The sequence below is a fragment of the Clavelina lepadiformis genome, chromosome 7 (genome assembly GCF_947623445.1).
Source record: "Clavelina lepadiformis chromosome 7, kaClaLepa1.1, whole genome shotgun sequence".
Lineage (NCBI taxonomy): Eukaryota > Metazoa > Chordata > Ascidiacea > Aplousobranchia > Clavelinidae > Clavelina > Clavelina lepadiformis.
The window spans coordinates 13,051,868-13,066,046 of NC_135246.1; the positions used below are offsets into that span (position 1 = coordinate 13,051,868).

General features: G+C 35.4%; 1 protein-coding gene across 3 annotated transcripts; it reads left to right on the plus strand.

Moving 5' to 3' along the window:
• The first annotated feature begins 3,323 nt into the window (after positions 1–3,323).
• Positions 3,324–13,234, plus strand: LOC143465751 (solute carrier family 35 member F2-like). Of its 3 annotated transcripts, none has more exons than XM_076964216.1 (8): positions 3,324–3,342; positions 6,569–6,743; positions 8,706–8,907; positions 9,098–9,205; positions 9,317–9,473; positions 9,780–9,942; positions 10,495–10,702; positions 12,131–13,234. In XM_076964216.1, the coding sequence occupies exons 2-8, from the start codon at positions 6,631–6,633 to the stop codon at positions 12,344–12,346; spliced, it is 1,167 nt and encodes a 388-aa protein (XP_076820331.1). In that variant the 5' UTR covers positions 3,324–3,342; positions 6,569–6,630; the 3' UTR covers positions 12,347–13,234. The 3 variants fall into 3 exon arrangements, with proteins under 3 accessions (XP_076820331.1, XP_076820328.1, XP_076820330.1); XM_076964213.1 differs by lacking the exon at positions 3,324–3,342 and adding an exon at positions 3,806–3,950; XM_076964215.1 differs by lacking the exon at positions 3,324–3,342 and adding an exon at positions 3,811–3,935.
• Positions 13,235–14,179: the final 945 nt, after the last annotated feature.

Below are 14,179 nucleotides of genomic sequence, written 5' to 3' on the forward strand. Positions count from 1 at the left end.
AACGGAATGAACAGATGAAAGATTTATGCATTTTAAAGAAGTTACGTAAGTAGTATAGTACCACTCTAAGAAACCCACCTTAAGGGCAAATCAAGGGCAACCCTTTATGAAGGCAACTATAAAGGCAACTATGAAAGCAGCTATGAAGGCAACTATGAAATCAACTATGAAGGCAATTATGAAGGCAGCTAGGACTTAGGGTTGCCATACGTCCGGATTTCCCCGGACATGTCCGGAATTTTAGTGTTCAAAGTGCGTCCGGGGGGAAATGCTAAAATATGCTTAAATGTCCGGAATTTCACCCCATTCGTCTAGTTTCCGCCCATTAAAATGGTCCAGAGTACGGGAATTTCTTCCCATTGTAATGGTTGAAAGTATGCCTTTCTAACCCTAGAGTAAGATATATGCCTTTGGAATGGGGAGAATTTTACTTCGGCATTATTTCCGCCCATTAAAATGGACCTGCTTTCAGAAACGCGGTTTCCCACAAACGATATTTCTGCCGAAGTAAACATCTCCCCATTCCAAATGCACATTTCTTACTCTATAGTAAGAAAGGCATACTTCCTGCCATTCGAATGGGAGAATATTACCGCATTTCCACCCATTTTAATGGGCGGAGAGCAGACGAATCGGATGGGAATTTTTTAAAATTGTTTGTTGCGTTACGGGTAATAATTTCATTGTTACGTCATAAAGGACAATACAGCGCTCTATTTGGGATACAATCATACATGGATGAGTGGAGCTGAGCTAGTAGCTGAAGGCCTTATATCTTGGTCGATATTGCAAAATTTAGAACATGTCTGAAACGATAAGAGCGTATATTCGCTGAAGAAAATTATAAAGCAGTGAAAGCAGTAGAAAAATAGCTCAACAAGAAGTCTGTTGCAGACCAAATTAGAATACCAAGGAAATTGTCGTTTGTTTAATTCTTAATGATTTCGAAGTGGGCCGCGGGTTTTGTTCGCACCGTCAAGGTGGGGCATTGCTAGTGTGACGTCATATTGACAGACAATGTGTTTATAACTCATTTTAAAAACCGCTAGTGGGCACCAAAGAGTGTCCGGATTTTAGGCCCCGAAAATATGGTAACCCTACTAGGTCATGTTTCGCGAGCGGCACCACGCGGTAAGAAATCTGTTGACGGTCATCTCCAAAACCTTTTTGTAGGAGAGGGAGAGCGACATCACGCGGTAAAAACATCTTGGGTTTGTAGTGAAAAGGGAGTAGTCTAAGTCTGGTAGTTGTTGTAATCTAGTTTGTAATAGATTGCAAAATCTAGTTTGCAATAACATTATTGAAAGAAAAGATTAACCATTGCAAACAAAACGTTTCGCGTTGTAATAAAGTCATGCGAGTGCGTTATCCAATCCTTTAAATTCGCTTAAATAAGAACAAAAAAAAGCAAAACGCCTGGAAAGGATGAGGACGTTTCATGCTGAAACGCATTATGTCAAGAATTGTCTGATAACGTTTTGCACAATCTTTGTAAAAGAAAGACATGTTTTAGGCAAGTCAAGACTTGTCTGATAGAACCTATCGCATAATCTTTGTAAATTAAAAGTTATACGGGGAAATTGTTTGAAGGGTGTATAATCGCTTGCATTTGGAATCACGAACCATCGTATCAGTAAACTCTAAACAAAACAACTCTCCAGCCAAGGTCCCAGCATTCAATGACACACCATAATAAACTAAGCTATTTACAAGCCTATAAAACAAATTCATTTAAATTGGTTATAAACCTTAACAAGATTCAAAAATCTGATTTACGGTGTTTCAATATTGATCAACGATTTTCACTAACCAATTAAACATGACATTTAAGACCACCAATAAAGTAGCTTTTGAACAAATCCAATGATGTTTATTTGGCTGAAGTTGCGTTGGAAGTGTCGGCTGAAATCTGTGAAGCAACACAGTAGATTACAACGTGAAAACGGATGTGTCTTGGAAATGACACATTTGGCTTGTCTTGATTTATTGAAAATTTGGAAATGGTTTTACCTGTTTGTCTGCTTCCTTGGCACGTTGCCAAATTTTGTCAGTTACTTCTAGCTTATTGAAGCGGGCCACAAGCTTTGAAATCTTTATTCCTTGTTTGTCTTTTTTCTTGATAAAAAGCCATCTCGGCGATCCTGGGATAATAATCAAGGCGATTAAGAGGAAGGGTAGACCCAGAAGAGTAGAGACAAACTGAAACGTAAAAAAGTTATTTACTAAATTCGCCGAATAGCATTGCAAAAGCAACTTTCCATTGCTTTAATATGCGCTTGAGGTATGCTCAAAAACCAACCCCCCAGTAATGTGAAATCCCCGCATAGTTTTTTGAAAACAGTTTTGGGAATTACTCGTTAACGAAACAAAATAGACTAATTCTGTTTAAATGAAATTTTGTTTTAATTGAAATTTTTCGGAATCAGGGTGTTTTTGCCTTTTTATAGAAATTTGGTTGAAAATTACTCCAGTTCCTTTTATAGCTTTGGAGATTTCTGTTCTTATATTTTAAAAAGTATTCAATGTTATCTAAATATTTTAAGAGCGTTTAGCTTGGAAGGTATCAGTTACTGATTAATTCTGCTCATCCACAAAATGTTTGTAAAACAACTTTTATTAAAAAGTTTGCCCGTTTTTAGGAATGTTTACTGAATATTACATCGCGCAGTGGTAACAATTGAGAAAAAAAGGTAAAGGGAAGGATTGCAAACATTACAACAGTATTTTATATGTGGCACTCCTGTTCAAGCGAGGTAATTTATCTGAAGGTTATTAAAGAGAATTTAAGCTTGGTCAGCTATTGAAACGCAATATTCCAAAATGAAGTACAGTATCAGCATTTACAAAACAACCCATGACTCGTGACGTAACCGTCACACCACTGCAGTTATAACAACAGACCTTTTTAACAAGGATCCCGATATTAACTCCAACCCAGGATAATCCAACTTTCATGGCTTAGACATCTTAACTAATTATTTTTTGATAAATTGTTCAAGTTTATTCGATATAGTATACAATAATGCTCCTTTTCAGCGTTTCCCAAAAAACTGGGCGCTCTTCTAGAAGAACTACCGTTGATTCAGCCCATTGAGAACCATAAATTGTTATCTCCTTCGCTTTGAATCAAGCAAGGGGCCCACTACCCGGACTTGAGAGATGAAAAACCTGAGTGCCTTAAGGTTTTGGGTATCTTACGCTTCGTCACCACCGAACGTTGAAGCTTACATAACCTATACTGCACTTGATCTTCCAATGAGAGTCTCTAATATAGAGTAACCTGTATAGCTGGATCATAATAAAGGCAAAAATTCACTTGCAGCAGGATCGATAATACAACAAGTAAGCTGCCGGTACAAAGCACGGACCCACTTTTTTTAACCAGCACGGAATACCGTTACCGTCGGTATTATTTTTGTGCAGTATTTTAGAATTGTTTTGAACAGTAGGCTACTTTCAAAGTACCGACTGCCACCTCTAGTCTTTATACCGCCGGATGGTATTGTTAGCGACATAACTGTTTTTAAACTACGAAGAAGTTGCATTGTTTATGCTAATATCATACTAGAAAAATTCACATGGTTACACCGCTTCTTCAGTAAAGATACACTCATTCATTGATCAGTGATCACTATTCACCGCCACGGCAATTATATCTTGCATCAAAATCGTTTGTAGGCTACTTCCATTAATTACGCCGTAACCATAATGTATAATTAACTAAGCAAAATTTAGAAAAAAGCTAAATCATAAAGCTTTGTTTTCGTGTTCAAATATGCTTATTTTTCAGATGTGTTGTCTTTGGTCAATTGGGTTGATAAATTAGTTTATAGTAATTTCAACTTAACTCTACCTTTAGTGCCTTGTCACATGCCAATGCTGAGGCTGGATCCATTGTGATTGCACCCACGAAACTGCACCCAACGCAATTGCAAGTAGGGGAGACCGGGGTTAGTTGAAAAATTGGAGTTTTAGTACTCCCCGAACATCTTTGTAAATCTTTACTGCCGCTTAGTGATTGATAACACGTTTTTCTGTTTTTTACACTTTGAACTAAAATTCGAGCTTGTTGGTAAATATAGTGTAACATAGTGCTCTAGAGAGACAATTGAAAGTTCATTAGTCTATACTCTATATTGACCGTAGGTGCCATGGTACCAGAAAAGGCAGAGGCAATTAAATTACCTGGTTTAGTGGCTACATAAAAAGTAAGTTTTCTCTCCCATGTGCATACGGGGTTAGTTGGAAAATTTTGAATGGGGTTAGTTGGAATATGTAAAACCATATGAGTAAAAATTTCTTTTATTAATGCTTGATGGAATTCATATTTTTTACTTATTCAACCTCGTACAGTTAAGTTGGAACTTGTTATTTGATACAGATCGATAAATAGGCCTATCTACACTTTTTAATTGAAAATATGCGCGAGTATAAACGCAAAACTCGACGTGGATCTATGCCAGAGGTGACGAACCTGCGGCCCGCGGGCCGCATGCGGCCCGCCAAACAATTTTGTGCGGCCCACCAAACGATTTGACAAACGCCCATACATGCAAGGCATATAAGTTAGGACTTATAGGAATTAGGGTTGCCGTGCGGCCCGCTTACTCAGCTGTAACTACTGAAGTGGCCCGCGACAGCGAACGGGTTCGTCACCCCTGATCTACGCGGATCAACGAAACGCTGTCAGCAGAAATTTGTCTTCCCTGTTGACTTGTCGGGCTACAATCCACAATAGATTGATTGACATTCAAAGAACAGACACTTTTGAATACTGTATATAACAGATTGATATATTTTCCAACTAACCCCGTGTGGTTTTCCAACAAACTCCGGCTTCGGGGTTAGTTGAAAAATGTGACTGATGTCTGAAAAAATAAAGTTTGTGCGTAAACCTGTAACAATTTCTGGTCAGTCTTTTGTAATAAGTTGTAGACCAGCGTAGTCATTATGCCAGACTAGATAAAGGTTTCGAAGATCATTCTGAATTTTGGTGGTTTAAATTTTCCTAAAATTTTTTCCAACTAACCCCGGTCTCCCCTATAGGCGAATGACCTCGGCCGGGAAAAAATTCTTTTAAAAAAAGATATTTGAGTGTGATTCCATACGATCAAGCCCTAAACTACATTCAAAAAAGTCTGTTCGTAATGCATGTAAGATATTACGACTGGACTTTGCAAATAATGAAACTCATTGGGAACAAGGTTATTAAAAAGCTAACAAATTTGTGGAAATTGCAGCCCGTGATTTTGTGCATAGCCTAATGGTGACTGTTTGTTGTGACAATTTACATCAAATTCATATCTTCTGTGAATTTTGCTTTTCAGTGCAGTTCAGCGAATTTCCGAATATCAACTAATTCTCTTACTTATTGCAAAAGCTTACGAGACGTGTTCAAAAGTTGTCCGACTTTATTTTTTTCCGGCAAGTAGCAGCGCGTTATGTTGCGCGGGCAAAGTGTTTTTCTGCTGTTTTTCGGTCGTTTTCTCTGCTTCATGCCACGCGCTCAAAAGTGTAGTGCGCAGAGGTCGGATTAGTGATTTTATGTAGAATAACAGACTGCATTGAATAGAGATATTGCATTACGCTAATCTCAAAGCTTGGCGATAATCAAGCTAAAGATTAAACAGGTCTTTGTAAAAACTTATAACTAGTGTCGAGGCTACTTTCTAACAGAGAAAACAAGTTTCAGTACTTTCATGGGAAACAACTGACGTCATCAAGGTTAAAAAAATAAACAGTCTGTCAGCAATGCAAAATTAATGCTGACTTGTTTTTGAATCTTATCGCTTTCTACATCAAAAATGCATCATTATGTCAAACAGTCAATAAGAAATATTAACCCAACATTCTTCGTCGCTTTTGTGAAGCTGTTTTTGTATACGCAGCTAGAGCTTGCGTTTTCCGGTGGAGATTAGGATTAGACTTAAGTGGATGAGAAATCCGACCTTTGAAAACCATTTTTTAGTCAAAAAAACTTGAATAAACTGTGTTTTTTTTATTTTTTACAAACTGATCTTCTCCTATGGCAAATACCTTTGTGGGATTTTTATGTTGCTGAAGTATTTATTGTTTTATATGTTGGGAAATACCCTAAATTCGAATTGCAATCTTTTAGAAATTTAGGTTCTTTTGCCACGTGAAATTGGTTAATTCGATTCAGCATATATTGCTGTTGTAGGCTGCTCTGGGTTAAAACACCAAACCAGTAAAAATCTAAGTTCAATAACGAGACTATATTAGCTCATAGCCCCACCTACACGTTTATATGTCAAAATAAATAAATGTACTAGTCATATAGGCTATTTTTGTTTTAAAAGTTTCAATTTTCGTCTAGTCAAGACAAATTTTATTTTAGAATCTCTCTGAATGTTTGGTTAATTATAGCCTAGGAATTTTGCTCTTCCTATCAATTTACCTGCTAACACGATTCAGGTTACATTCATCATACAGCACTGAACTAGCCTAGATTATACAGTACAGGCTAAGGCAGTTGGCCTGGTAGGCTTTATGGTATACGCTATATGTATGATTAACTGCAATAACTATATCGTATTTTTATGTGTAGGCTAACGTTTGATTGCGTTGGATCGTGTAGGCTCCCACCTATTTAAATATTTGGTGTACAACATGGATAATCAGTCAGTGTCAGAGATCAACCAGGAAAGGACCTCAAATGTAAAATACTCCTGTGATGGAATTTTGTCCAAGATTGTTTCTTCTTTAAAGCCTATTTTTACATGGTAAGTTGATACCTCGACTGGAAAGTAGGGCAGTTTTTGACTAGAAATCGTGCATGTAAAGACGCAAATTTTGGGATAATGGTGTGCACTGAAGCCTAAATTCTTTGTTTATTTATTGGCGATCAAACAACCAGCTTTTTGTTTGTTTATCGTAAGCTTGAAGATAAAAAAGTTTGGAGTGCACATTAATGAATCTCATGCATGCAAGTGCCACACTTTCCAGTGTGGTCAAACTGCGCGCTAGCCTAGGCTACTTCAGGCTTGTGAACATTTCCTGATTTGCAAAAAATATCTTGAAATTACTAATACAACATTCCGACATATATGCACAGTAACAGTAAAGTATAAACGTAATCTGAATTTGGAATGTTGTTTGATATAAGCTCTGTTTCCAAGTAAGTAAGTTACGCATCTAAAGTACATCACTGTAGCTCATGGAAAGTAATATTGTGTGTGCCTATGCCAAGTTCTACGGTCTGGACATACTCGTTCGCAATTACATGAAATAATACCAACACAAGCACAAAATGTAGACTTGTGAGTTGTGACCATCAATCATCAGTCAACAAGAAATATTGTTGGTTTCCAACCAAAAATAAATTATGACATTGGTGTCACATTAGAATTGATTATTACTATTCAAAATTGCCAATTGATGTTTCTTGCTAGCAAAAAGTTTGCAAATGTTTATCAAACCAATGCTTTACAAAAATGCATTGAAATTTATTTGACTTTTTCAGAAGACTTTTTTTGTAATGGCAACCGCCCTTCTCTAAAAGTACTGATCTCAGCAAGATATCATGACACCTAACTCACCTAACTCACCAATACACAATTACTCTTCATTCAATTTTTCTTTTCTTTTTCTCTTGTTTATCATATGGAATAGAACAAAAGATTATTTCCTATAATTCTATCGTTTTTCTAGTTGGTGTCAAAAGGGTCCAAACAATTTAAACCAAATGCAACTTATTTTCTACATTTAAGGCTCTATAAACTTGCTCAGTGGGTGGCCTTGATCTACTGTACATTCTTCTCATTAATGTTTCTAACTACACTCATGGGTAGCTTGGAGATGACCGCAAAGCCTGCAGCTCTGCACAGTAAAGTATATTGTTCTAAAGATAAACAATAGAGAAGAGTAATGATGCTTGATGAAGTCAGCATTGAAATAGTATGCTAAAATCAGTGTTTGAGGAAATTTGGGGGGAATTGGTGTAACTATTTATCATGTAATGGGATGTGCAGTTGTGCACTACTTTATTTTGATTCATTTCTGTTAATGGACTAGCACTGGTTTGGTAGAGTTGCAGCATAACTCATGCTTACCTGAACAAGTTTTGAACTCATCTTTCAATTTGGGCATGGTGCCTCATACGTTCTCGACGAATGTAGGATTGATTTATGTTCAGTTCCTCAACATTCTTTCCAAGTGCTCTAGAGGTTTTTGTGAGCACAAATACAGCCTTTCTGTCGGAAACTTTTGTCCGATCAAAGGCCTCTGTTAGTGAAGACGTGACTATGTTTCTTGTTGCTCTTTTAGCCTTCTTTTGACTGGGAGATCTAACTGTTCCAGAGGCACTAGCATTATCTTCAGATGACTCCTTATGACCACTACCGCTTGGCGATGACTTGAAAAATCACAAAATTTTACTGCTAATGTGCAACATCGATTTTACGAAAGCGAACAAATTTAACCCGGTTCTCGTTAAGTTTTCCAAACTTTCCAAATAAGGACCACCCTATTATTCCGTCAAATGTATACATAATTTAAGATGAATTTAAAAGCATTAACACAGGAGCAATAAATTGAATAATTTGCAAACTGAATTCTCGCTTCTTCTTATGATAAGGTTGTCATTGAAAATTGCCTCTTTGGATGGTAAATAAACGTTTTAAAAACAGCTTTTTTCACAGTGAGCCAGACTGCCAAATTCTAAAACTTTTGTGATTTATTTTCAGGAAAATTCTAAAACCAGTGTTATATGGACAAGTTCTGTCAGTCCTTATATGCGGGACTGCTATTACTAGCAATTACCTTTCAGAAGACAAAATTGAGATTCCATTGACTCAGAGTTTCATTAACTATGTTTTACTTTTTTTTACCTATACGATGATACTCTGTGTCAGAAAGAATGAAGATGGTAAACCTATTCTGTTTCAGGTAAACCAAACTTTCCCATTGTCGATGTTACATAAGTAAAACATGTATGTACCCAGGTACCACTGGTTGTTACGTGTTTTGTTTGTAGATGCATTTCTATGTGTTTTTCTTTAAACTCTCACATGCTTTGCTAAATGGAATATGTAATGTATAGAAGACAGTTATTTTGTATTAAACCTACTTGTTTTAGGTCTTGCGGAAAAACTGGTGGAGGTATGCTTTGCTTTCAACCATTGACGTCGAAGCCAACTTTATGGTTGTTCTTGCCTATCAATACACATCATTAACCAGTGTTCAGGTATAATGTTGTACGCTTTGGTCATATTTTAAAATTTTATCCAACTGCAATAATAAAAACTTTAAGTGGAGTTATCGTTTTATTACAAAGTTTTGTTTGCTGAATTTCCAGCTGCTTGATTGCTTCGTCATTCCGGTTGTTATGCTCTTGTCCTACTTTCTTCTGAAAGTTCGTTACATACATGTTCATTATATTGGTGTTACCATTGCATTGGTGGGAGTTGCTTGTATGGTTGGAGCTGATGTATTGGTAGGAAAGGGAGGTGTCGGTATGTTTTATAATATCTTACTTGATATTTTCGATTAGCTGATATGCTAACTACTGACTTAGCTTTAAGTTGTTTGTTAATTTTTTGAAATGTGCTTGGTGGTTTGGTGTGGTTTCAGACACAAATATCGTGATATTATTTCATAATCTCAAAGCATATTTCATATCTATATTTATGTTATAGTATTACTGAAATTTGGTTCACTCAATCATGTTTAAATAAAATAATAGTATTAATAGAATTTAATTACCAGTAACTTACTTATTAATTCGTTGTTAAGCTAAGATGGCAAAATGCTTTTTGTAGGAAGCAACCCAGCATTGGGTGATATCCTCGTGTTAGCTGGGGCAGTTTGTTATGGAATTACTAACGTTTCTATGGAGTTTATATCAAAGAAGCACAACAATGGAAACATTGAATATTTGGGAATGTACGGACTTTTTTGTCCACTGGTGTGTGGTATTCAAATGTAAGTTGGATATGCTTTGTACATTGCTATCAAGTTAAATAGACTGAGCTCAGCTAACTCAATTCAAGGAACTAATTTAACTGCCAGGTACTGTGAGTTATCTGTACCCAATGTTGCTAAAATTGGTGTCAAATAACCATGAAATTGTTACCATGCATTTTGATAGAAGATTCACGGAGTTACTTGATTTATCAAAACATTTTAAACCAAGCCAAGTCAAGTTAACGAGTTTTCACTGTGTAGGATTTTGATCAGCATATGTTTACATCATATGATTATTATTGATAAGGCTCAAACCTGTTATGCCAGCATATGTTCGACTCTTAACCATTTCGGTTTAGTTTGTAAACAGAATTGATTTTGACCTTATTTCTGTGATTTTATTTTTAATTCCTAGGCTAATGCTATTTCTGCCTCGGTTTTCCAGCGTTTGCCGGTCAAACTGTATTTTTTGCATACTTGGTACCACATTATCTGTTTAGTGTATTTTGGGTTATTGGAAATTTTAACTATTGTTTTAACTTAAATCAAAAATTTAGCATTCCTTTGAAGGGCAATACTGGAGCATGATAAATTGGCTGCAATTGTGTGGACACCCAAAGTTATACTATTGCTTGCTGGATTTGGTGTTTGTATGTATCTCTTGTATTCCTTCATGCCCATAGTTATGAAACTGAGCAGTGCAACTGCGGTGAATATATCCCTCCTCACTGCAGATTTGTATGCTTTGTTCAGCGGCTTGTTTTTATTTGGTTACAAAGTAAGTTGTGTATATTTTAATTATTACTACAATTTTTTGCGTCTTTTGTTAGTGAAATGAATATATGATATGTTTGATGTCATGCATTATTTTTACTCTTAACAATATTTTATATTTTTGGATTCCAACAAGGAATTTCTGTATACACAGTCTTTCACTAACTTTTTTGTGCAAACAAAATTTTTTATACATGTATAAACTGTATATATTATGAATAAATAGGCTAGTAAACATAGATCAGTTTTGGTAAAATAAATTTATTGTCAGTTTCTCTGTCCACTGCTTAAGTTTCTCATACAAAACCAAATGAACATGAGATTTGACAAAAAGAAGCAATACAATTGAAGGAATGTAAGATCAAGTAGTTTATCCTTAGATTGACTAAGGTTAACGTATTTTTAGAGATGTTAATAAACATTTTCCTGGCATCTAAAGAAAGAACAATGTGTCTTAAAATTTTTCAATCACAGCAGAACGTTACTTTCAGCAGCTTTACACAGCTTTATAGTTTGCGTTGGGTGTTTTTCTCTACAATATATTTCCCTTTTCTAGTTTTATCTTTTTGATCCCAATGTTTCACTTATCTTCTGCCTACCTACTATGTGTAATGCATGGGCAATAGGCATGGTGTTAAAAATAATGGGTAAATTGATAATTCTACTACACATATTGTTGTTCAAATTAACTAATTATGCAAAATAGTAAATGTTTGTGGTGATGTTCAAACCTGTGCAGTTTAACTGAATGGTGAACTGATTAATTAAAAACGTTTTACAATGTCTGGCACTATTCGCTTTCACAGAAGAAAGCTCATATTTATAAGCTCAAATTATTCTGTAATATAATTAGATAACGTTGGTTCATAATATTATGAGCTTGTGTTGAGTTGCAGCAGAATGAAAACTGCCAAGACATATCAGCAGTCGTTTATTACATCGCTGTTTTCACTGTTGTCTTTGAAAACACAGCGCATTAAAATTGTGTACACAATGTTACATAACGTTTTTGCAAACTGCATAAATGGTGATTTTTTTCTAAATAACCTTTCTGTGCAAGAACAGAATTTAGAACAATTCTGAGCATACTTTTTCCTTTTCTCAGGAAAGATACAGTCGCAAAGCAACTATGTACGATATACTGTATGTAGTAAAGTGTCTAACAATTTTTACGCAACTTCGATTTGGGCACAATAAAATTTTCAATCCCAATGAATTCCAATATGAAATATAGACGATAGCCGTAAAAACAATTGTTTATCCTGAGGTAGTGTTAGCTAAAAAATGTGTGAGACAGAAAGGGTAAGAAACTAACGGTAGTTATTTCACTCGACCATCTGGCCAGCTTTAAAACAGTTAAGCAAATTCTATTGAAACAAAAAGTTAGCTTCAATTTGTCATACTGATTACCACCATACTTTTTGTTTTTCAGTTGTCACCATTATACATTGTATCCTTCGTCACCATTGTCATAGCATTAGTTATTTATAATTCTATGCAACCAACTCATCGTAATGATGCGGTGCAACAACCATGTGACTCGAGCAGCATGAATTCACTAACTTTGCCTGCAAATGATGAAGCAGAACCCTTGAACCATGACCTTGGAACATGGTTTTCAAAAAGTAATTCTGCTGGTGAAGTATAAGTTTTACTGTGGTGTCTGCACATGGCAGAGCTACCAATGTACTTGTGGGTCGATGGTTAGAGTCTACCCCGATCTATTTGATTTTATTAATTGTTGCTTTTATGTTTTAAAACACATATTAATATAGAATGCAGATTCATTTGTTGGTTGAGTTTTAAACACTTGTGAATGTTACCATATTGTGCCAATTATGATTTTTTTCGGAACGCAATTGTGACAAACATTTTTAAATCCAAATCAACTGAAATATTAGAATAAGTATGTGCTTTTGCATTTATTAGGCCTGCTTTGTTTGGTCGTTGTTTTATTTTATAAGTACTGAATCGTTTTAAAAGTTTAAATGTTCATTACACTGTTGTTTTAGCAAACTTAATTTTGTGCTTGGTATTAGACACATTTCCCAAAGTCTCTGCAACTTTTGTTTTTTTATCTATTTACGTGATTTTTGATTGCAGTAACATAAGCATCAACTTTGTTTCAAAATATTTAATAGCTTTTTGTAAGATGTGGCAGTGATAGGATTGGAAATATACAAGTCTAAAATCATCCCAAATCGTAATGGCCTAAATAATTCAAAGCAATAACTTCTGATATCTTTTCAATGCTTAACTAATTACATTTTTGGTCGTATTGCGATATTTATAATTATGTTTATCGTGTTGATCTTATTCCTTCAATCAATCATTTTATTTTTCGGCCAAAGTACGGTGGGTGCGAAAAAATTAAGCTAGCACGGCCACTAAACCCTTTGATGAAACTCATATTGCCATAATAAAGGGGCCCTTATTAAAGAAAAGGTGTATCTTGATTCTACTTACTGCTACTTGTTCTTTTGGATATATTACTTTTGCTTATTCACATTGATTAACAATACAATACTCCATTGTATCAGCAGTAATGGATTTAGGGTGAGGCGATCGGGGAGATTGTCTTGGGCCCCCTAAATTTTTTTATACACACTCTAAAAAATAAACATTACCGATGAATATTATTCTTAATTAGTTGCATTTTACAGGACATGAGTCATTCACTGGTTCATGCTATATAGCTGTATGAACTGTATTTAGAATAGGGGAGAGTTGTGTAAATCGAACCTCCTTGTGAATTGGTCCCCTTTTGCTTTGAGATTACTTTCATATCGCTTGATTTAAGGCATCCACCACCAAGACGAAGAAAAAGTTTCTGTCCCTGCTGGCAAACCTCTTAAGTATTAAAGGCGCTTGATAGCAACAAAGAAATGAAGGGTGTGAGATCTTGGGAAGGAGAAAAATTTATCGGGAGCCATAAAGTGAAAAAATGCAAAACACTGCTACATCTTTTGTAATTTTAGGGCCCCAAACTTATGCCGCATCATACCTCGCCTTGCCCCCCATCCACCCAAGCTTAGGCCACCACTGTATATTAGTAATATGCAGTAATTTTTTCCCACTGTAAAATTGTAAACTGAATTAAATTAAACAAAGCAAGGAAGGAGCATAAACAATGTTAAGTTGAAACATGTTTTGCTAGAATAAATTCAGTTCTATGTCAATTTGACCAGAGATATATAATCTATTTTCTCCAGTTCATATATCTCTGGTTTATTCATTTGATTAATCTTTGGTTACATTGCATTAGCAAGATATTTAAACATCACTAAGTTATAATTGAATTCTATTTCTTTATCAACTTTTTGATGATCTAACTTTGTGTCTATCCAAAGTGATTGTTTCATGGTTTTGAAAAAGGTGTGTTTATGCATAATTTCAAAATTCATATTTATTTCAGTTCCAATTTTCAGCTTCAAATACAAATCGAAGTTGTGCAAGCTGTAAAACGAATTGAAAACTTTTA